The following is a 25,488-nucleotide window of genomic DNA, read 5'->3' on the forward strand; positions in this document are numbered from 1 at the left end:
TCCCCTGAGGCATCAATGGTCCAACAGTATAACTGAGCTTTGTGACTCTCTGATGCTGTCAATCTACCTAGCAAACAACACACAGTTTGCAGCATGAATATGAGAGGGAGGGAAAGAGAAGGAGAGAGGGGTGGGGGGTGAGAGAGAAATATGGAGAGAGGGAGGGAGGGAAGAGAGAAAGAGGGAGAGAGAGAGAGAGGAAGGGAGGGAGAGATAGACAGAGGGAAAAAGAGAGGGAGGGAGAGAGAGAAGAGGGGGAAAGAGAGAAAGAGGGGGAAAGAGAGAGAGAAATAGGGGGAAAGAAAGAAAGACAGGGAGAGAGAGGAAGGGAGGGAGAGATAGAGAGAGGGAAAAAGAGAGGGAGAGAGAAAAAGAGAGAGAATGCACAGATATTAGAGGATTAGTAACAAATCCACTGAAAATGGATGATTTCTCAAAATGCTCTTTCCAAATTGACTTATAAGAAAATAAACTCTTGAAGGAAATACAAGACACAGTCCCTTGAATAGACTGGGTTCCATCCATATACATCATAGGTTTGGTCCTTAGATGACAGCATGGTGTAGACAAAAGAATATTAGATTCAGATTCAGCAGACTTTGGCTGGAATCTTCCTCTGCCACTTATTGCCTAGGTTATCACGGACAAATCACTTTCCATCTCTGGGTCTCAGTTGAACAAAATCACACAATGCCATGTGGTCCAACCTAAATCAGAACTTGGATCCCTCCACAACATACCTGAAAGAGTTATCTTTAACAAGCATCTCAACATTTTTTTCAATTGCCTTAAACGTTAAGAAGTGTTTCTTTATGTCAAGCTTAAGTTGTTTTCTTTGAAATTTCTACCCCCCGGTTCTAGTTCTGCTCTCTGAAGGCAAGCCTGTTGTTGTTATTATGAATTATTATTATTAGAACAAGTCTATTCCCTCTTTCATTTGACAGACCATCAAACATTTAAAGATAAATAATGTGGTCCCCTCTAAGTCCTCTCTAGGCTAAACACAATTACCCAGATCTTACCTCATGATTGTTGACATCGCCTAATTGTTACATCCTGTTTTTTTCCGTTCAAAAACTGGTTTATAACCTTTCATTGTGTAATTGTCATATGATATAATTTCTCTTCCTCCCGCCCCTTAAAAGGTAAACAGAGAAGCAAGGCATTCACCCGTAGCATATGGATAAGCATTCATCTCTTGTGTGTTGTGAGCTGTGACCCTTGAATTCTCAGCATACACACATCGTCGGTGTATTTCCGAAAGCCAACTTGCGTGGCTTGTTTAGAGAGCTGTAGTACTAACGGTATTGTCACTCGACCTGGTGAAGAACCGTAGGCGCATGGGGAGAAGGCGAAGCTGCCATGACTAAGTCATCTGAAATGGTAAGACTTGCATCTTCCCATGCTAGCTGAACTGTAGAGTTTGTCTGCCAGCAATCTAGTTTAATAATAAATGATTTTTAAGTAATACCGGCAAATTTTTAAAAGCATCATATAATGGTAGCACCCAACTTTTTTGCAAAAAAAAAATTTGGCATAATATCTGTGACAATTATGTTGTGAAATACGGTAATTCATAGGTTCAAAGACCTATTCCTCCCATCCCCATATTTGGAAGGGATTCCATAGGTCATCTATTCATAGCTTCTTATTTTACCAATGTTCTTTAAAGTGATCCTTATATGACACAAACCAAATTGCTCTCCAATATCCTAGTTGATCTCCTCTGAACAATTTCCAGCTTGTCAATGTCCTTCCTAAAATGTGATGGTCAGATCTGAACACAATACCCCTAGATGTGTTCTGACTAGAGCGGCATACAGAGTTACTATCACCTCACTATTCCTGGACGCACTACCTGTATAGAGTAAGATTTCATTCGCTTTTTGGTGCCAAATCTCACTCCTTACTCATTTAACTTGCAGTCCATTAAAACTTCCTGATGTTTTTCAGAAAACTTGCTCTCTAGTCATGTCTTCCAAGATCTTGTACTTGCAAAGTTAATTTTTGAAAGTGACGTGTAAGATGACATTTATTCCTAATAAACCTTCAGTGGCCCCAGGTAATTCTTTAAGAGTAAGTGAAGGCATAAGGAGAGAATAACATACACACTCAATTGGGTATCTTACCCCACAGGAAAATAGGGGGGTACGGGATTAGAGAGGGAATGATAGAAGGAAAGTCAGATTGGGGGAGAGGGTAGTTGGAAGCAAACATTTTTTTAAAAGGGATAGAATCAAAGGAGAAACTAGAATAAGTGGCGGAGTGGGATAGAATAGAGGGAAATATAGCTAGTCTTTCACAATATAACTACTTATGGAAATGATTTGGGTAACTACACATGTACAATCTAAATTGAATTGCTTATCTTCCCAGTGGGGATGGCTGAGGAGGGAGGAAGGGAAAAAATCTGGAACTCTAAATTTTAAAAACAAGTATTTAAAAAATTTTTGTTTTTTACATGCAACTAGGAAATAAGATATACAGGTACTTGGGTATAGAAATCCATCTTGCCCTACTAGAAAGTTGGGGGGGGGCAATGGGGAAGGATATAAGAGAGAACAGATTGGGTGAAGGGGTGTTCAGTAGGCTTTCTACTTTGGGGTGCAGGGTAGGGGAAAGACAGGGAGGAAAATTGTAACTCAAAATCTTGTTGAAATGAATGTTGAAAACTAAAAATAAAAAAAATTTATTTTTTAAAAAAAGAGTAAGTGAAGACAGGTGGCTCAGTGAATAGAGTGATGGGCCTGGAATGAGGAAAACCTGAGTTCAAATCCAACCTCAGAGACTTACTTGCTGTGTGATCCTTGGCAAATCACTTAACCTCTGTTTGCCTTAATCCACTGGAGAAAGAAATGGAAAACTGCTCTAGTATCTTTCCCCAAAAAAATCCCATGGACAGCATTAGCATACTATGGTCCAGGAGGTCGCAAAGAATTGGACATGACTGAATGACTAAACAACAACAGAACAGAACCTGAATTGGTAAGAGCAGTTTCCTAGTGGGGCGTTCCCTATAGAAAAGAAATGGACTCTCTCTCCTTTGGCCCCCACCCCAACAAAAAGTGATTCAACTTAGCTCAGCATTCTAGCCTCTCAAGATATTTTGCTTACCATCATTCCCAGCTTTGTGTTAGCTGCAGATCTGAGTAAGGTGGAGTCTCAGAATAATCATTAAAGTCTCTTCTAATTTACTGTGTGGACTATAGAAATCCCCTAACTTCCCTTATCCTCATGTATAAAAAACAAGGTTGGATGACATAACAGCAAGCATCCTAGCATACCCAGGATGGTTGCTAGCACAGGTTTTTTGATCTACTTTTCTAAAGGAAAGCAACTCAAAAGGGGTTAACAATCTTACTTTAATCAAACATATGTATCATTCACTTAGTTCAGGGGGAAAAGTCAGCATCCTACACTTCAGAAAATACAAACAGAAGTTACAAGCAGACAAAAAATGCAGAGAAAATAACACCATTCAATAGACCAACAGACAGGGCTTCTAGCTATCTGACCATTACATACATGCAGTGTTAGTTACCAGAGAGAGAAGCACCAACCTTTGGGTTTTCAAAGCCAGGGGACTCAACGGCTGCTCAGAGTCTCCTCTGGCCCAATCACACAACTCTTCCCATAAGTGAGCCCCAAAGCAAAACCTCACTTCAGGTTAGCCTTCTCCAGGGTCAGAGGACTTCACAACCTTCAGGACCCACTGACTAATTACAAAATAACAAAAGATGGGCCTTCCTGAAAACCAAGCCTCCCTTAAGCAAGTTTCTCTTGTTGGGCTCCAAGTGAGTCCTATTGAAGGGCAGGAAAGACCTTCAAATTCCCTTACCATTAAAGATAAGGACCAACTTTGAGTCCCTGCTAGTTCTAGATCTATAATCCCATGAGGTTTAGTGGCTGGGGTGTGTGTGTGGGGGGGTGGGAGGCATGGGGAGAGAAAAAAATTTAAACATTCATTTTATTAAATTTTGAGTTCCAAATTCTTTTTCCTTCCAGCCACTTCCTCATCCATTGAGAAGGCAAGTAATATGACAATTATACATGCTAAATCATGTAAAACACATTTCCATATTAGTCATGTTGTAAGAAACAAAAACAACCAAGAAAAACAAAGAAAATAGAAAAGAGTATTCTTTAATATATAATCAGAATTCATCATTTCTATGTGTGGAGGCGTGTTTTTCCTCATGGGTCCTTTGGAATTGTCTTGGATCATTGTATTGATCAGAGTAGCTGAGTTTTCAAAGTTGACCATTATTACAATGTTGCTGTTACTGCGTACAGCGTTCTTCCTGGTTCTGTTCATTTCACTTTGCATCAGTTTATATAAGTCTGAAGAAGAAATTATTAATGTAGCTACTTCTTATTATTTAAATATTAAAAGTCTCAATGTTGTGATTATTACAGTGATTCTGCAATAAGATTTTAATATAGAGATTTTAATGGTCAGTAATAAACGTACCATACACAAATCAAACCCTCAGTAAAGACAGTTCTGTAATTTTGCGCATCTCTCTCTAGATTGGCTTGGACTGGCTGAGAGATTTCAGGTAAGAGAAGCAGAGGTAACAAAAAAGAGATGGTAAGAGAGAACGCAAGACAGGAGACTCCTACAACCACTCTCATGCGCTGAGAAGTCGACACCCCAATATGGTCCTTGATTCTCAGAAACTACAAACCAAGAGACTGCTAAAAGAATCTCATAAAAAGAGATAATTCTCTCCCTGGTTGAAATGAAATTTTATCTTGTTTCCAGGTAGCAGAGTTCCTTAACTTGATCATCTAAGCCTCATATGGCTCTCTGAATTCTGTTTTTACTTGCTTGTTTTGATTTGTTTACAATCTCTATCTCTTGTGTAAAAGAGAGAATCAGAGGGAAAGTGAAGCTGACTCTGATTCAATTAACTGGCACCCTTTGGGGCTGAGCAGAACTGTCTTTCCTGGAGTGACCAAGAAAAATCATTTTTATCCTGAACCCCACAAAAGAATCCTGCTCATAGACTGCAAATATCTGCTGTGTGTTAGATATAATTCCAAGCTCCATAGCTCCCTTTAAGATAGGAAATTAAGTGGGACAACCAAATCTGTCTTCTGTTACTCAGTTCCATTTTGTTAAATATCATATTACATAAATACACACATGTACAATCATACAGATTTATAGTATGATGTAGTCGGATAGCATACTGTCTTCCACACAGTAGGCACAATAAATCTTTCTTGAGTTGAATTGAATCCCATTGGCAGAATGAAGATCATGAGAGATACTCAGGCAAAGACAAAAGATTTTTATAATACTGTACCTACCATATGTTGACTATTTAAAAAAAGTATTTGATGTCTGTTGCATAAAACATTACCTGGTATCCACTCAAGTCAAGAGAACACAAGCAGTACCCTGGGGGGCCTCTCTGTGGCAGATGCAGATAAGAGTCCCATAGGCTGGGTAAGCATGGTATTGCTGTCTGCTCATTGGAGAGAATGCCCATGTTGGTGAGATCACAGATTTATCTGAGTATTTTAGGCTACCATTACTTAATAGTTTGAGAACTAAAGGTCACTTAAAAAAAATCAATAAATTTCAGTGACTAAGTCACAATTAATCAAAATACCTTTAACAGAATTGGTTTATATATTTTCTTAAATTGAATGTCATGAAGTATCATAACATGGTGAAAAAGGCAGAATACCTCTTGGTTTCCTGGGCTCCCTTTAAAGCTAACTGAACTTTTCTGAACAAAGCTGAAGCATTGAATTAACTCTGACCTTCTCAAGGAAGCCTTTCTGAATCCCCCCACCAACCCTTTATACAGTGCCTTCCCCCTGATATTATTTCTAATTTATTCTGTGTAGATCTAGTTTATACATAGTTGTCTTGATGTTCTCTCCTCCATTAAACTATCAGTTCCTTGTGAGCAGGGGCTGTCTTTTTCCTTTCTTTGCATCCTTAACACAGTGCCGTCAATAAATGTTTGTAGACTTGACTTGAGCATACTGTCCATGTGCTGATGCACCTTGCTCCTTATTCCATTCGATTCATAAAGCTACACCTGAAAGACAGAGGAAATACTTAAAACATCCTCTTTACTGAAGTAGGACATTCATGAAAGTATGGAAATTTAAGTAGATATATTTTTGCAACACGGTGTAACAAATGGGAGAATTTTGTTGGTAAAGTTGTGATTCAATTTACTTAATACTTTTGGAATATACTGAAAGTCAAACTCTGAAAAGTTCTGTATAGTTTCAGCTCTTATGTTGACCTAGAGGGGCTGGGAAGATACAAATCCTCAAAAAAAAAGCATACATTTCTGCTGATTTTTACTCAAAGAGATGAACAAAATTTCCAGGGTCAACTTATGTCAATAGTTTTGTTCTCCATTGGAGACTTTCAATCAAGTAAAAAGAAATATTGGGATGGATGATTCACTGGAGTTCAGTTTACCTTCCTATTTACCTAAGGAACAATTTGACACTTGGTGATACATTCGGGGAAGAAGAAAAGGCGCACCTGAAGGGATTATGCAGTACTGAAATATTTCAAACAAATAAAGAACAATGGTATTTCCGAGCAGGGTAGAACAGAACCAGCTGTGTGTATTTTATAATAAAAGAAAAATGCAGAAAAAAACAACTAAGATATATATGAGTGAAAGAGTCACAGTTCAGGCCCAATTATAAAATAGAAATACTCAGTCCTGAAATAGCTGTGGGATTGCTAGTTGGCTTTAAAAAAATCTTTTTTTTCCCAAATTATGAACTTAATAATCCACACAAACATTTCAATATACAAACAAGAAAAAGAGGAACACATGTGAAATCATAAACTTGTTACATTCATTTGTTCATTCATTCTTTGTCCTTCTTTCTCAAAGAAGCCCGTGACATAAGGAAGGTAATGTTATGACTTGCAAGTGAATTGGATTTAAGTGAGGGAGGACTATGCAAAGTCACCAGCCTCACTCTCTCCTCCTGAGACATCTGGGTCCAGTGCCAAAATATGGATCAGGAGGATTGGAGATGGCCCAGGATACAGTGGGAGACTGGCCTTTTTAAGCTGATGTCTTTCCCAGGTCTTACATGGTTTGCTATTAAAAGGGATTTCAAAATGTTAAAAGGTAGTAACAAATTTTCCTTGTTTGTGTCCCTTTCTCAACTAGTTTTAATGATGGTCTTTCCTATTTTCACTTTCACATGTATCACTGTCCGTGAATTCACTCCCCTTCCAATCCACATAAGCCCTCGTTTTAAACAAATACAGTCAAGAAAAACAAATCAACACTCTAGCTATGTCTGAAAATATACGTCGCATTCTGCACCTTTAGTCCCTCACCTCCATGCTTCATCATCAGCTTTCTGAAATCATGCTTGGCAACTATGTTGATCAGAGTTCTGAAATCCTTCACGGTTGTTCTTTCCTCTACTTGACCGTCCAGTAAGTTTTTCTCCTGGTTCTGCCCATTTCAGGTTACATCAGTTCATCCAAGTCTTCCTAAGTTTCTTTCACATCTTCATGTTTATCATATTGTGGTGAAATAATAGTCTATTACATTCATATCACAATTTATTTAGTCATTACCCAATGTGCTTCGATGCAGAAAAAAATGCTGCTGCAAATTGTATGTATGAGTCTTTCCCCTCTGTCTTTGGACCCTTTGGGAATATATCTGTAGTGGAGACTCCACTAGACAAAGGACTAGAACTATTTGACACCTTTGGGGCTATAGCTCCCAAATATTTTTCAGACTGGTTGAATTCATTCACAGCTCTACCAAGAGTGCATTAGCGTGCCTGTCCCTCCACAGCCACTCCAATGGCCATTTTCAACCTTTTGTCAGTCTGATGGCCGAGATCTCCATTGCTTGTCCTTCCTTCTCAATGAGGATCATGATAGGGAAGGCAATGTTAGGATTTGCAAGTGAATTGGATTCAAGTGAGGGAGGGCTATGCACCAGCTTCACTCTCTCCTCCATTCTGTTATAATAGTTTGCCCTTGTCTTTTTACTGGTGTTTTTTATTATTGTTTCATATGGTTACTGATAGCCTGCATCTCATTTGAAAACCTTTAACCACTTTTCTGTTGAGGAATTGATCTTTTTCCCTATATATTTATTATCAATTATCTATATATCTTGGATATTATACCTTTATCTGGGACATTGGCTGCAAATGTTTTTCCCACAGTTGTGCTAGTTGGCTTCTTTAAAGGAGGATGCCAGGAAAGCCATGTGCCCACTTTTGCATTGCTTTATGCCTGGATACAGAATCTGCTCATACAAAAATGCATATGCTAGGCCACTGGAAGCCTCTAAATAGGTTTTTGCAACCTTACCATTGGTGTTCTGACTTCAAGATGTTTTATCATTATTATTACTATATAACTAAGGTATGACATTTGTTATTGTGTTACTGCACACAATGGGCCAAGCCAGTTATAGCCACAGGAGGGAAAAAAACAAAACAAAACTCTATTGTCAGGTCTTCTTTTGGTATAGCTGCCAATGAGCTGTGCAATTAGTGCCAATCACTAAAAGTACTTCGCTAGTCCCAAATTATATGTTGTTCACTTGGGTGTGTTAAAAGGTGCAGAAGCCATGCCTCACTTATTAATCATTAATGTAAACTTGCCACCTACTCACAACTTTTGCTTCTTAAATCATTAAATAAAAAAAGCATCAGTCTTAGGCATAAATACAGTGTGGCCCAATACACAAAGGCTCTTTCTTCTAAATTCTATTCATATGAGAGGCAATTTGTCACATGATATTTACGTTAAAAAATAAGGGTCAAGAATGAATGTCTAAGATAATAAACATGTCGACTGTTTTCTACTTCTTGGGGAAGGGAAAGGTTCTGTAACAAGCTTTGGTGCTGAGTTAAGCACTTTCATTCATAAGTCCATCTGAAAACCATATCACTTGGCCATTTCTGCTGGGTTGCCCATGTCTCCTAGCTGTTTTCCTCTTTTAAATTTTAAATACTGCAAAGGAACCATTTACCCTGTGAGGTTCTCATAGTTAGGACCAAACCCTTCTCTGAGGAATTTTGGCACCCAATTAATTAGCTCGTTATAAGCAGGAGTTTGCTTTCTTTCAGTAACTCCTATCCTGCCATCAGTAAAGTGTGATTCCGTAATAAATTTCCACGAAGCAAACTATTTCTGGTAATTCTCCCTAATTAACACCAGGTCTGCTAATAATAAATTAGTACTTATGTGTTTCTGATATAACCAAGATCTTGTCTGGGAGGACCCTAAAAAGGCAAACTCCAAGCTAAATTAAGCTCTTGTTGGCAAAGGGATTTATATGCCATTTTGTAAGAAAACCTTTGATAATCTTATATTGGGGCATTCTGACTAGCAAACATTGAGTGACAGGGAGATTTGTTCTGGTCTGAGCACTGAAAAGGGTTTTGCTGTGAACACATACTGTTGAGTCTTAAACCCATAAATCTTGCACGGGATTACTGATGCTTAATGAATGAATGAATGACAGATCTCTTATTTTTGTCGGTGCATTTTAATGTGCAATGACGTGATTGATAGAAACCAAACATTGACCATTAAAGTGTCAAATGCAGACATGATGCCCTTAAATGTTTGGCTTCTGGAGTTTAATATACTGTGGCAAGTAGACCTGAATTTGTCTTTTATTTCCAAATCTCAAGACTGCAACAAAAAAACATTCCTCTGAAACTTCAATTGGGGGAAAAAAATCTCACTAAAACCAGTAAACAAATAAGGCTCAAGTAAACCTACTTAGCTTTAGAATACCTAACCAATGAGACTGTAATGAGATCAGTGCTATCATCCTGAAATCCTTGGCCAGAGTGATGGTACATGGTGGAGTTGGACAAAGTCTTGTGTCTTAGCTAAATTAATGATCAGCTTTGCTTGTGATAGGTAAGTGGTAATAAGACTGAAAAAAAAAAAACGTTAGATGCACCATTTTCCAGTATTGCTTTAACACTGAGTGATTGCTAGGTCAACAAAATGGGATAAAAAGTGCCTAATTGTGGGTCTAGTATAGCCCAATCCTACTGTGACCAAGAAAAAGAAGAATCATTTGTCACAAAAAATCCAGACATGTTCTTCTGAAACACCACACCTATTTATTATGAAGCTATTTATTAATTATGTACATAAAGGCATTGTTCTGCTCAGCATGCTGTTTCTAGGCTGTTAGGATACTCATCCAAAAGCAAAACTGATTAGAATACACAATTTTTAGAAATATAAACAGAAAGAAGGCAAAAGTCAGAGGTTTTAATAGAGAAGCAAAAAGACACATTGGAAATCCCAAACCTTTTAAACAAATGAAGCAGAAATAAAATTGATGGTGCAGTAATTTTTTTTCTACCAATTTGTGTATTTTTCCTTATTTTTATATGCCTGCAAAACTGTCTTCCTAAAGTAACTGAGGAAATCGTACTCCAAAAAAACATTTATGCCACACTAATATGGGCAGCTTGTTCTAATTACATCTAAGTTCACATAAGAGCAAAAAACAGGGAAAGTTTCTTGGAGGCAATGTGTGTAGTGAATATAGCTGGAGTACCTCACCTGTTGAAAATCTGTATATTAATATATTCTCATCATAAATAATTTTATAGATAATGCTGCATGATTTTTTTTAATTCAAAGTCTGTTGTCTTATTGAACTCCTACCCTAACACTTCTTCGAGAATTAAAGGTTAGTTTAATCCTAGGCTCTCCTGTGAAGTCTGAACCAACAGGAATTATGGGCAGTTACCTGGAAGTTGGAGTATTTAAATGCACAAGTAGAGGGATGTATTTTTCAAATTAGACTTCTGGTAGTAACACCCACTATACTTCAGAGAACCTGATTTGACCCTAAGAGATCTACTAAAATACTGAAAACATTAAGCCTATGGTCAGTAACTTAATCACGGAACTTGGAAAATTCCTAGTCATCAGTCACTATCTAGAGCCATATTGTGCATTTTAAAAATTGTGCTAAAAATCTGGCATCCAAAAATATACATCGAGAGAGCTTGAAAGTAAATGAACTCTACAGAAGCAGCAAAAACAGAAGGGCTACTGATTTAGGAGCTATGTGTAACCAGAACAATAAATAGTCAGGGAGATAACCTGAACAATGAAGTGCTCTGCCAGGTATTAAAAGATTAAGCCTCGTGTATTACAATCTACCCTTTCTTGGGAGAAAATACACAAATCCTTCTGGTTTATGAGCAGTGGACAGAACTTATTTCCATGGGATTAGCGATTTGCCAATAATCTGACATTTCTAACTACTCAGTTACTAGAGAGACAAAGCACAAACAGAGAATTATAAAATCGGCAGCAGCTTCTCCCCTGGCAGGGAAAAGGGACGTTAGGGGAAATGCAACAAAGTGATCTCCAAGAAATATGGGGAGGGGATGGGGATACTTCTTTAATTAAGAAAAAAAAAAGTCCTTAAAGCATGATAACTTCATCCAAATTCCAGGCAAGAATTTTTACAAAGTACACAAATGTCACAGACTATTGAATAGGATCTTGGCACGTAGTCCTAACAGAAACAAAACAAAAAGAGGGTGCAGAAAAGAACCCAGAGCACACCAAAGCAGGTCAGTAAGCTGCTCCAAAGCTGGAGACTTTGAGGGAGGCAGGCTGTCCCAGAGGCCCCTGGGCAGGTACGCGTAGCCAAGAGCACTGGAGAGCCAGACTGGGTCCCCAGAGGCTTTCGCCCTTGCCCCTTCCTTGGACACCGAGGGCCCGCGAGGTGTTCCACTGCTTTTTGGCTCAGCACATCTCCCTCTTCTGATCTGTTTAAATTAATTATAATCCACATATAACATAAATTGGGTAAGCCCATAAATTAAGAGCCTGTCAGCGCAGCTGCCTTTCAAGCTTAGGAGTTTAAACAAAGAATGCAAATAATTTACTCCAGAACAAGCTGACAATGGAAACAAGGCAGGGGAGTGAGTGAGTGATGGGCCAGGGGAGGGACTTTACGCTCCCATCCCCCTTTTAGAAACATCTTGCCCCACAAGTCTAAAAATGAAAACTTAGAACCACTAAGAAGCACATACTGACCTTCCCTCTGTTCGCTAGAAACCCACAGGAGGGGGGAAAATCCCCAAACTAAAGACTATGAAATGCCCTGCCATCTTTCTTACTGAACTAATACATCGAGTGCCCTGAAAATCTTAGGGTAGTTTAAAGCTTTGAGGTTTAAACTGCATTAAGACTTCTGGAACACCAAACTAATATTATTGTGATTTCTCTCTCCCTAGATCTACACATAATTTTAATCTCCAAATATGGAAAGGAAATAATGTGCCCATCAGTCATCACTTTTCCATCCTTAATATCACAGAGCACTCAAATGAAACTTTTGCATTTGATTTGAAAAATTCACTTATCATTACTTTTAACCCCCAACAATCAAAGAACATAGGATATATTTTTAATCTCATCTCAAAAGTTATGTTTCTCTATCTTCTAGTTAATTTCCAAATCTCTAATTACAGAAAAATCTTGTCCTCAAGTAAAGCTCTTTATCCTCCAACCAACCTGTTTAATTCCCACAAATTGCTCTGATTATCAACCTAGAAAGTGATAGATTTTCTTTTATATAAAATCCACTGACTTACAATCTTTCCTCAGAATTTCTTTCCAAAAATAATATTTTTACCACAGCTACACAGAAAGTTTTAAGGAAAATTGAATGTGGCTGCTAAATGACAGAAAACATCTTTGAAAAGGTGCTAGTATGACCAGAACTAACTGATTTGTATTGAGGCTGTATGTAACATTCCAAAATTTAATCAGATAGCAACTGTCTGTTATGTAGTGTCTGTCTCTCTCTCACTATATCCCTCCCTCCCTTCCCTACCCCTTTTAAAGGGAAAAAGGCTCAATTTTATGAGCATTCACTTTTTTCTTCTTCTCATATTCTACTCTTGGGGGTAAGGGAGGGCTAAGGGTAGAATACAGTACCAGTAGAAAGATGCATATAATGAATACCAGATGGTCTTATGTTACTAAAAGGTTAACCTGCATGGTTTATGTATAAGTTCCAATAGATGCTTGCATGTAGGGAAAAGGCTTTCCTTGTTAATACATCACTTAAAAGATTTGCACATTTTGCATCCAAAATTCCTTTGGCATTTCTTTCCATAAGTGATCAGTTTTTAGCACAGCTACAATAAAAAAAAAAAACCAAAAAGATTGGCACCTATCACCTAATGAAATTTTCGGTTAACGTAAGGGGGAAGTTTCGTTTTGTCTGCTTTTAAATTTCTCATATAGAGGGGAACATCTGAGGGATTTTTATGGATTTTTTTCCCAGATTTACTCAACATCTATCTATAAATTGATTGTGATCTTGCATTGACTAGGGGGAGGGAGGGAAGCCTGTGTTGAGTTCTCAGCATAAAGAATACCATTCATCAAAAAAATGTTTCTTCATCCAGTTCTTTCAAGATGAACAATATTCAGCTGGGAAATACAGGCCTGATAGTTATTTCATGGGCAGAAAGCCTTGAAAAACCTTGAGTTTCTATGCCATCTCCCTCTCCACTTTGCATGTCCAAATATTTTCATATAAATGTATAAAAATTTATCTTTTCTGCATATTTTTCAAAGTGATATGAATATTAGCCTATGAAAAATTAGCTACTAGTACAGCCCATCTTCTTTTCACTCTTCTTTTTCTTTCTTCTTTCTCTCTGTCTTTCTTGTGTTGTTTATATGTTTCTTATGTTGTTTCCTTTCAGAAATTCAGAGAATGAGCATGCTTCTTGCATAGTGGTTTATCCTTCTTGGAAAAAAAGGTCTGACCTTCCAAACTGTCAGAGCATACCTAAAAAGAAAAGAAAAATCATTCAAGAAACCATCTTGTTGGATATGCCCACCAAATTAGAGAGAGCACATTTCTGATAAAGTACTGATATGACCCAGAACTAGTTCTTCTGCAAATTGATTAATCCCAATGCTGCACATTAACATTCTAAAAGTTAGTAAGATAGCAACCATCATTTATGCAGCACCTGAATGTGTGTAAAAGCACCTGAACAGACACTGTGCAATGAGTCCCACAGCCCTGTTAGGCAGGTACTCTACATATAAATTACTGTCTCCATTTTGCACATGAGGAAGCAGAAAATTCAGGAAGATTAAATGAGTTTATTGAGGTCATACAGACATTAAGTTCTACAGATGGGATATAGCCATAGGGCATACTGACTCCAAGTCCAACATTCTATTCACTATCTAGGGGTGGGGAACCTGTGGCCTCGAGATCACATGTGGTCCTCAAGTGGAGCCCTTTGACATTGCGACATATAAGTCCAACCTCCTCAATGCAAGCACACTATCCATGAGTGCAAGATAACACCTAACCCTGCCAATCTCTATTTGTGTGAACTAAAGAAAGCCTTTTCACCTTTGTGGACCTCAGTTTCCTCATCTGCAATGTAGGAATGCTGAATTGGATGACCTGTAAGGTGCCTTTCAGCTCTCAATCTGTGAACTGGGCTCTTTCATCCTGTGCATTTAATATTTTGTGGATAGGACTACAGCACTCAACCAGGTCATCTGTTCTCTCGTGCCCTCAGCACAAGATTGGCCTGCCTCCTTCACTGATAATACACTGCCTTGGTGATGTCTTTCATGCCACTTTGTGCCATTGGGGACTTGAATTCTTCTGGACTGTGGTACTCCTTAATTCAGAGCTGTAATGCATCACCAGGAAAAACTTTGGTGTTAGAAAAGAGACTTTACACAAATTAAATGAGGCCTCATTTCCTCCTGGTCAATTCTAGCCCCTAGAACTCATAGTTCATCTGCTGTGCCCATTTAGGAATACGGATTGAGAGACTGGTTCAGTGAACTCTCCATCCAACTGCATGACACAATCCAAACAATACACAGCCTATATCTATTTGGTCCTTCCTTTGTTTCCCTAGCATCAACGACAGTGGAACCACTTCATCTGGATTTAAATAATTCTGTATGTGATGTGCTACATGAGAAAACAGAATCGGCACTCAAGGAAATGAAGTTGATTAGAGTAGCTTGACCCAGCTAAATCTATTCCAGGAAATCCATGCTATAGAGAACATAGTTTTAAAGGCACATGTGAATTGATTTTCAAGATATCTCAAAGAGCAGAAGAATGGAAAATACCACAGCTGGTACCATTATCCAAAAAAGTAACAAAGAAGAAATCAGCAACTGGGAAGCCTCTGCGCATATATCCTTGATCCTAGAACAACGTTCTAGAACAAACCACATGTTCAGAGTCGTAACAAACTGAGGGATAGAACATGAAAGACTGCTGCTGTGTTACTTGCCTGATTACAAAAAAAGCATTTGACTCAGCAAAGATAGATTTAAAGCAGCTCCCCCAATCAGGTATTTCCCAGGCATATGTTAAAATTATATAAAAATCATTCACCCAGATGGCAGCCCACAGATAAATATTTCATACATATGGATGGCAGCTGTAGCCACCATGATAACTTTGTTCCACAATCCTTTGATCTTCAGTACCTACAGAGGTATAAAAATAGGAAGACAGACTCCTCACAGGTTTTTACTACTGTCATGGAGAATGTCCTGAAAAGCCCCCAGAAGAAGACGGATTCTTTATAGACAGGGAGGTTCTACAGATGCACCTGTTTCAGAGTGATTCTGTATTATTGATGAGGAAGAAGACATTAAAATATTTAATATTCTGAAGCACCTGAACCCTATAAAGCTGCCCCAGTACTTTTTCATAGGCCCTGTCAAAGTTATTGCTGTGTTTATCCTTCAGTTTCAAAGGGGACTATGGCATCAGGCAAATGATGACATGACTTGCAGTTGACTTTTGAATGGAAGAGATAACAATTCAGTCAAAAGACAGATTGCACTGCCAGAAAGGTCACACAGCTAGTAAGCTACATGGAGTGGGGACATCTTGGTCAGATTTATTTAATGCTTCTCTTTTCCCCTAATGGTCTAGATGACTGAAAGCTGCTGGATATATTCATATACATTTAAATATGTATGTGTATATAATGTACAATAAAAAAAAATTTTTCTTGGCAAAGATATAGTAGTGATTTGCCATTTCCTTCTCCAGCTCATTTTACAGAGGGGGGCGGAGAACCTTAGGCAGAGCTTTTGGGGTACACTCACAGCAAGAGTGTGGGACAAGGATGATAATCAAACAAAGAAGACTTGACTTAGAAGGAGTAGTTCAAGGCATAGGAAGTGAACTGGGAGAGAACAGAGCCTTGAAAGCCACTGGAGGAAAGAGCTTCCAGAAGAAAGAGATAACCAATAATGTCAGAAACTGCAGAGATAAAAAGGGATTATGACTGAGGAAGGGTCAATGGAATTAGAATTCAAGAGATGGAAAGAACAGTTTCAATTGAATGTTTCAGTCAAAAGACAGATTGCATTGCCGGAGGGTGGAGAAGACAGCAGAAAGGTCACTCAGCTCAGGTGTCTGAGGCCAGACTTGAACTCACAATGATGAGTCTTCCTGAGTCTAGACCCCAAGCTCTATTCACTGCACCATCTAGCTGCTCTTATTAGTCATAGGAGAAATGATTTTCTCATTTGTCCCAAGAAGCACACTGCTGATTTTCTTCAGCCTCTGCTGAAGCTAAGGCTTTGGTTCTGGGCCAGGTTTGGGTAGGCCATGGATAATATGGAAGGCCAGGGCACTGTTGATTTTCTCACCCTTTCCATTAGGCACCAGCAACTCCACCCCTAGCATCTGTCTGATAGTAACAGAGCTAAAGTGTTGATTTTCTTTACCTCCCCTGTGGCTGAGGCTACCGCTTAGGTGGTACCTTGATAGTTACAGAGGGCTGGTGATTGTTGTTTTTTTCATCTATCCCAGAAGAATGTAATGAAAAAAATAAAAGAAACGTGAGCAGGTCACATTTAGTGGAATTTTCCTTTTTATATATGTGACTTAGCATGGAGAATATGTACTGTGGGAATTCCTTCCACCAAACATGTATCACTTATTATGGTACATATTCCACCAACTGTCTTTCATTTCTAAGTCTTAAGTTCAACTGCAATTTTAGGTTATTTGCCCAGGATGACACAGATGTAAATGTCAGAAGTATGATTTGAGCCTGACTATAAGTTCAACACGCTATCCACTATACCAGTGGAAACTGGGGCCTAAGCTTACCAGCACAAAGGGACATTATTAATGTTTTACTGTAGTTTTAATTTTGTTAAATATTCCCCAATTACATTTTAATCTGGTCTAGCCTCTCCACTGACCCTGAGCTGGATACCTCTGCACTATATACTACATACTGTCTTTACTTATGAAACATGGAAAAATATTTCAGCTTCTGCTAACATTCATTGGCTGAATCATTCTCAACAATTATATTTCTAGAGGGCTGGTGGTGGCGATAGCAATACTACTCGGAAAACTCATATTTTCTTAGGCTCAGATTCTACCAGGGGTAGGGAACACGTAGCCTTGAGCCCACATGTTGCCCTCTAAGGTCCTCAAGTGCAGCCCTTTGACTGAATCCAAACTTTACAGAATAAATCCTTTGTTAAGAGAATTTGTTCTTCGAAGTTTAAATTCAGTCAAAGGGCTGCACCTGAGTATAAAGAGGGTCACATGTGGCCTTGAGCTTTTAAAAATTGTGTAGCAAGATCTACAGCACAAATTTCACGTGGTTGTTGTGAGGTTTAAATAAAGTAATGAATGTAAATATTTTTGTTAGCTTTTAAGTGCTATACAAATATCATTATCATATAGCTATATAATTATATTATACATTATCTATTAAATTATCTGTGCCTCTGAAAGCTGCCAATATCCACCAAAAGCATTTTTGCCATTATAAGAAATACCAGCTTAACTGATAGGATGGAAAATGTACTTCTTAATGTAACAAACATCAAAAGAAACATGCTTATTAACACAGGATCTTATTGAATGCTACATCAGAGAGAAAGGTACTCAAAATTTATCCAAAGGGGGGAAAAAGCTTTCATATAATATTAACACACCTTTCAAAATGACTGTAAACCATTTTTCATTTAAGTTGGGAGGCTTAAGAGATATTCTATTTCTTTTTCTCACACAAATCAGGCTTTACACTGCATTCAGTTAATTCAGGGAAAGAAGTTTTTACTTACTGAACACACAAAGCATGTATCATGCCAGGTATGGCCCAGAGCTTCCAGAAACAGGTCACCAGCTTCGATGGGAAATTCACATCCATGGCATATGGTGCCAAATAGAGCATAGTAATCTGTAGGGAGGAAAAGGCAGAGATTAATAAGAAATCTCAGTCATTTGGAGATGGTAATTACCGTAATTCTTTTATTTTTCATTCATTCAGAAAATGCAAACAAAACATTACTTTTATGAAGTAGGCAAATATACAATAGGGAGGCCTGATTTCTGTTCTGTGTACTATCATGTGTATCTGATAATTTATTATCCTGAGGAATTGTTGTACCTGGCCCCATTCTGGGTCCCTTCCCCAGCCAGCTCTCCTTCATGGGAGAGGGGGGCAGGCTGCTAGGATTTAGCCCTGCCTAGGGAGACTTGGCGCCGGTGGGAGTTTCAAAATGTGTACTGACCAATCACTGATTTTAATCTCTGCAAGTTCCTGCTTATGGAATACCTAACCGCTGGCCACGTGGGTTGCCTTCAAAAGCTGAGGCTTTGGCTGGGATCAGGGCTGTACAATTTGGGGAGGGGCCCTGTTCAGCCAACATGGTACCAATAAAGGGTTCACTTCTAACTTGTTACTTGGGTCTTGCTCGTGTTTTGGGTACAACATAATAAAGAAACTTCTTTCTCAAAGAGTCACTGTAAAGTTAACTTGTTTTCTGAGTTTTAAGTGGATTTTTATGACTTTAAAGAAGATATTTGATAAGTACTACTTTAGTAGTATTAGTTATTAAAATTTAAAAATGCTAAAATCAAGTCAGCTGAAGGATTAAATACCCCTTCCAAGTAGGAGAGAGTTTAAATGTTTAGAAAGCCAACTTCAAGCATTTTTCATTTTTGTTTTTTGTTGTTTTTTTTAATATCGGGAGAAATAAAGACAACAACGTAAGGAAAAAATACTGAGTTTTCAAAACTGTTGACCAGTGAATTGATATTGAAAATGTTCCCTTTGTTATCACAATGAATTTTTTTAGAAAAGCATAAAGATAATAAAATGATAGGAAATTTTCTTTGCACTCATTACTGAAAAGCTACCCACATCAATTCCTTTTCTTTATCAAACTGTCAGTAGACTTGATGCCTTGAGGCAAAAGCAATCAAGGCCAACCTCTCCTTCCTTCTTAAAGTTCTGGCTTACTTTTGGCACTCAGGAATGAAGAGAAACATGGCGATGGCCATGAAGACTCTATATGGCAACTATGCAAATCCTCTGAAAGTCTGGCTTTGAGGAGGTGGTTCTGTATTTGGTATTTGTTTTAAATAGATATTTACTAGGAGTTTTGCCTCATTTCCCACCTGACTGAATGGTTGGACTGCACCATGGTCTCTAGAATCTATTTGACAAGGTCACTCAAGGTCACTTTACCTGAAACTCATACCCTGCCCTTCCTTCCCTCTGATTAGAGAGAGTGAGGACTGGATAGTGGTGAATTTCTCCCAGATCTTCATTTAGGGGCTGCCCAGCAGCCCTCTCATCATTTTCCCCTCTCCAAGGCCTCCAGATGCATTCCTGGACTTCGTCAGGTTACCACACCAGGAACGCTCCCTCCATTCCACTCTCCCCTTTCCATTTCTTTTTAATGTGACATCTTTTTCCATTAGATCATGGGCTACCTGAGGGAAGGGATTTCTTTTACCTTTCTTTGTATCTTGTGTTAGCACAATGTCTCGCACTTAGTAAGTATTTACTAATTGATATATTTCTTCTTGGTAATACCTATTTTCCTTTATTCAGAGGCTTATAACTGATTCCTATTTAATACCTCTTATCTCAAGTCAGCCACCAAAACGTCAAAGTATGAAGAAAAACAATCCAGTTACTAACATACTTTACTAGTTAGAATTCAAGGAATACTAGACATAAGGTTCTAACTTCCTGGCCATGTCAAGGCTACTTAATATTGATTAAAAACAAATTCCTGGTGTTGAAATATTGCATATCATATCCTAACTCTGGTGGGGGAGAAAAGGCCCTCAATTACTGCGTCTTGTTGCCACAGGGCTTCACGAGTGACATCCCTAACTGAGTTTCTGGCTTCGGCTGGTTTGTGTCATAACTATATTGGCCTCAATTGTCTTTTAGTGCACTTTCCTTACAATCTTATGACTTCATGCTGGAAATCCTTGGAAAAAATACAATTTAACTTGACACAGCTTACAGTGATAACACATTAATAAGATTTTCTTTTGAAGAAAGAGAAGATTTGTCTCTGGCAAGACTAAAAAAGAGTTCAATACTGAGAGATTTTTCTTTCATACAGGTTTTATCATTATTATTATTTCACATTACTAGAAGGCTGGCCAAAAGGTGATTTTTTTTTTCTGCAACAATTTAACTAAGATTTGGCTCCAAAGGTACAGAAGGATTATAAGATTGGTAGAAATACCTAACACCAATTACATCAGGCAACATTTCCCTCCTCTGTATCTTCTGAGAGGAGCACTCTGAGAAAGGAATCAGGCAAATGTTTGGGCTCCTACCCATCTTTACTCGACAAAACCTTGATGTTTTTCAGATTTTTATCAACATTTATTAAGGAACACTAATGGATCCGTGGAGTCTAGAACTGGGAGAGACCTCAGAGCCAATCTAATCCAACCTCCTCAGTCTACAGACAGGGAAACTGAGGCCTCATGAGATTAAGTGGTTTGTGCAAGGAAATACAGGTAGTGTCAGAGGCAGAATGCGAGCCCAGGTGTTCAGACTCCAGAAGTCTCCCTTTTATCATAATGCCTCTCATAACTTAATCAGGGACAGTTAAAGGAAAATGAAATAAATAAATCAACAACAGAATAGATAATAGACTATGGGGAAATTGAGGGGCTGGTATGTGGGGGAGGTTATAAGCATTTTTGAGATAAAGGGGAGAGAGAGAGACAGACAGAGAGAGAGAGACAAAGAGAGAGAGAAGAGATGATTTGCTATTATAAACTCTTTGATTTCAGAGGAATCAGGACCATGTGGCTCTCGTTTTACTTCACTGCTCCTTCTACAGAAGTACCTAGAGGCAGCTGGGTCAAAATGGATGGAGAGGTGGGCCCAGAGCCAGGAAGATCTGAGTTCAAATTCAGCTCTAGACACTAACTAGGTGTGTGACTCTGGGCGTCCTTTAACCTCTGTCTGCCTCAGTTTTCTCAAATGTAAAATGAGAATAATCATAGCACCTACTTGCCAGGGTAGTTGTGAGGATCAAATGAAATAATATTTGTAAAGCACTCAGCACAATATCTGATCCCTAGAAGACATTTAATAAATACTTGTTTTCTTCCTTCCTTCCTTCCTTTTTGGAAGAAGACCAAAGGATCAGGGCCAGCTCTGCACTCCCATTTCATGGGAGCTAAAGGGAAGAAGAAGGAATAGAGAAAGAAGGTATGAGACAGCTGGGTGAATTGTGACATCCTTGCCCTTCTATAAGCTCTGTGTTTGAACGAGCCGCTGACCGCTCCCCTGATTTAATTGGTCTGCCCCATACAGTCCATTTAGATAAGCCTGTTCTAGCAGCACATTTGCTATTTAAAAGCAGAAAAAAGCATTTGTCCGTGTATGCATTTGACAGGAATTACATGAGCAAAATACTTATGTTTAAAGGGGTTCCTAGATATAGGTCAGAAAAACGCCAAGAAGCAATGGCTTATAGAAAATGTTTTAAGGTATTTAAGGGTAAGGCGGGAGTGGAGGTGGGAATATTCAGACCTCATATTAAATACACCCAGTTATTATGGAATATATGTGTGTATGTATCTGTATGTATGTGTAATATATTGAATATGCTGTGTATATATAACTATATCTATATCTTTATATATTGAGTTAGTTACTTTTACCAGAGTCTAGGATATTAAGATACTTTTTTCTAAGGAAAAAATGCTAGACAAAACAAAAAATGACTCACCCTTTGTTAAAAAAAAATATTATCTCTGTGTGTATGTATGTGTGTGTGTGTGTGCATGTATATGTGAAAGGATTTTAACCTATATTGGAGGTGAGTGCTGAAGACATCAGCTTAGCATACTTTTTGCAAAACTTTTCCAATTCATAACGATTCTTTCAACATGTCCTGAATTAGTTCTGAGTTGAGGGAGACAGTAAAATACATATTTATGACCCACTCAAGCAAAATGTTCTTAGTGAATAGTGTTTGTGCCCAAACCCCACTGTGAAGTTGAGAATCTTTTGCGTCCCAAGAGTTTAGAATAAAGAGAACATAAGCGAAGAAAGTAAAAATAAGAAAGCAATAAAAAATACTAATATTTTCATTGGTCTTTTTCAATTTTCTCCAGAAATACTAAAAAGCTTAATAAAATTCATTCAGTCATTTAACATTTTAGTGTTCCATCTGAATCATTTTCAAATCCTTGTGGATTAATATCTGTTTACTTAAAATACTTTATTAGTAAGGGCGGCCAGGTAGCACAGTGAGTAAGAGCACCGGCCCCAGAGTCGGGATGACCTGGATCATATCCGGGCTCAGATACTTAGCACCACACCCAGGAATAATAACTGGCCGTGTAACCTTGAGCACGTTACTTAACCCCAATTGCTTAAAAAAAAAAAAAAACTTTTATTAGTATTATTATTTCTGGTTTTTTTTTTTCTTATTGCAAAGCTTAGCAGAAACTGAGAGGGGAAAAAAAGTGCAAATGTCAGCAAGAAGAAACCTTTGAAGCCATAACACTGCACTCAGCAAAGTTTAGAGAAAATGGAACTCTGCTTAGGATGGAGCTTTACCTCAGGTTTAAAAGGAACTGCTATCTCTCCACTGAATAAAGGGCAGATAGAATAAAGAGGGGAGTTTAATGGCTTTTCAGCATTTCCTGAACCATAGCTTCATATAAAGTGACCTCATCATCCGTTCTGAGGCACTGTGAAGTATTCCCAGCACATAATATATATCATATACAAGTATAGGGAATACAAACTATTCTAAAGCTCGATATAGATGGAAGGTCTTAGAGAGAGCCATATCATTATTTCCCTAAATTCTTTTTAAAAAAAGTCATTCGATGGATTATGCATAGTTTGATATTGAATACAGAATTTTAAAAATACTTTTGGAAAGAAAACACTATAACCCTCAAATGAACAGAACAATGCAATTTTTATCTTTTATACAAAGATAAATGTTTTTAAAAAAAGATCCCATATCTTTTATGCAAACTTGGATTTGGACAGCAGAGCATCATTTTTTAAAAAATCTATAAATCTGGGATAATATCACCTGTTGAATCTACCCTTTTTTTGTTTCCTGTTTCATTCTGAAAATATTTTTATTCATAGTATACATTTTTAAAAATTAAAAGACATTTAGGATATATGTGCTATTCATCTACCCTAGTTAGGATGAGAAACATCACTCTCTATACTTGTTTTTTGTTTAATAGCTATAAGACTTCAAGTATGTTGCACCGCTGCAAAGGTTAAATAATATCATGGATGTGAAGAACTTTGCAAAATGTAATATAAATGCTAAATAAATGCCAGTAGTCATCATCATCTTTTCAAATTGAAAAGCATATACAATTAAATATAAACTGTATATTAAGAAGATACAATTTCAATATTTTGAATCTGGAAAATGGTTTCTTATCTTATCACTTCTTATTTATAAGGCACACTAATAGATAATTCCTAAAAAGAGAAAAATATGTTCAGTAGTTAAAAAGATTGAGGGTATAGACTAGAGTGGAGGTAATCTGCAGCCTCCAGGCCATGTGTGGACCTCTAGGTCCTCAAGGTTGGCCTTTTGAGTTTGGATTCAGACAAAGGGCTGCATTTGAAGACCTATATGGCCACAGGTGGCCTCAAAAGAGTCATGACCTATCTCAAGACTTTGCTCACCCGTTTCACAGTAGGGATCACCATCTTCCAAGTGGAAAACATTATTTCGAATGGGTTTATTGCAGGCCACACACACAAAACAGGAAACATGCCAAGTCTGTTTCAAAGCATTGATGACTTCCTGTTCCATAAAGAAAAAAAAAATTAAATTATGTGTGAAAGAAGATAACAATATAATCAATATGTAAGAGATTGTTCTCACAGTATTAATGCTGTTTGCATGTTCAGACAGGGCCAGTTTTAGGAGGTTTTGCTTCCCTGAGTGAACAATAATTGTGCCAAAGCATTGGTGGAGTAAGAAGCAATCCCATCAGGGTTGGGAGGTGTTAAAAGAGTCTCTACCCCAGCAAGAAGGGCGGTGAGCACAGAGTTCACTCCTGGTGTGCACCACTCTCCAACGTGTCCTGCCCTGTTCTTACTGGGCCACCTTGTGGAACAGGTCAAATGGAGGGATCCTTTTACCTCCTTCTTCACACAAGGACATACATGGGAACCTTCTATGATTGATGACAGAATGCATGCATTTTTCACACTTATGAACCAAATACTCCAAACAGCTGCTGTATTATCTGAATACATCCCATGCTATGAATCTTTCTTCTGAAACTATATATTTCATAAATATCCTTACCTGCACCCTGTTTTATTTCAAGCAGTGCCTTGAAACTCCCTAGGAAAGGGTTAAGGCACTATTCCTAAATGTCACACCCAGGACAAAGATGTCACCACCACAATCTTATGTTTTATTTCTATATGTTATAGGGGAATAACTTAGAGAAGAGTCTCACCTTTGAGACACTATGTCTGTAACCCCAGACAGGTTATTTAACTTCTCAGGGCTCTGGAAAACACTCTACAACTTCAGGAAAGATGCTGACCTACTTGGTAGTGGGAATTTCTTTATCCAGTAGTCTCTTAGATCAGGGTTTCTTAAACTTTTTCCCCCTGGAAACCCCTTGGCAGAGCAAAGTGTGTATGCTTTGTGTTTAGAACCAAGGCTGCATTGAGATTGCCCAACGTATCATGGGCAAGCACTGTCAGAAACAACTCAGATTCATGACATGTTTGATTTTTAACTAACAATTTAAATTTAATTAATTTTTTATCATTGTGCACTCAGAAACCTTTTTACTGCTACCAAATTTTTCATGAGCCCCTATGGGGTAGTGACCCAACTTTCAGAAGTGCTACCCTGGACAAATGAAATTATAGACCCAATCCTTAATCCCGAGAAGGGCATAATGTAATCAGTAATTAGTTCATTTTACAAATATTTAAGATTTAAGTTTTGATTATGCTAGTTTTGTGATGAAAATGTTTAACTCTTCCTAAAATGGAACTAGGAAATATGGATTTGAACCAATAAGGAGCTTTTTATGCTTGGGACATGAAGGCCTGGAAGGTGAATCAAATTCTACGCTGGACATTGGGTTGGATTGCTTTGCTAGGGATGATCTT

General features: G+C 38.0%; 1 protein-coding gene across 8 annotated transcripts in view; it reads right to left on the reverse strand.

Moving 5' to 3' along the window:
* Positions 1-10,096: 10,096 nt before the first annotated feature.
* Positions 10,097-25,488, reverse strand: part of PDLIM5 (PDZ and LIM domain 5) — a 221,990-nt gene continuing 206,598 nt past the window's right edge. For all 8 annotated transcript variants that reach the window (XM_069094458.1, XM_069094503.1, XM_069094475.1 and 5 more), the window contains 3 exons: positions 24,031-24,151; positions 18,149-18,264; positions 10,097-13,838 (listed from right to left, as the gene is read on the reverse strand). In XM_069094458.1, the coding sequence (XP_068950559.1) occupies positions 13,749-13,838; positions 18,149-18,264; positions 24,031-24,151 (327 nt within the window). In that variant the 3' untranslated portion in view covers positions 10,097-13,748. The remainder of the gene's footprint in view (positions 13,839-18,148; positions 18,265-24,030; positions 24,152-25,488) is intronic.

Source organism: Petaurus breviceps, unplaced genomic scaffold (genome assembly GCF_028583685.1).
Source record: "Petaurus breviceps papuanus isolate PSGF00001 unplaced genomic scaffold, PetGlider_PUasm1.0 126, whole genome shotgun sequence".
Classification (NCBI taxonomy): domain Eukaryota; kingdom Metazoa; phylum Chordata; class Mammalia; order Diprotodontia; family Petauridae; genus Petaurus; species Petaurus breviceps.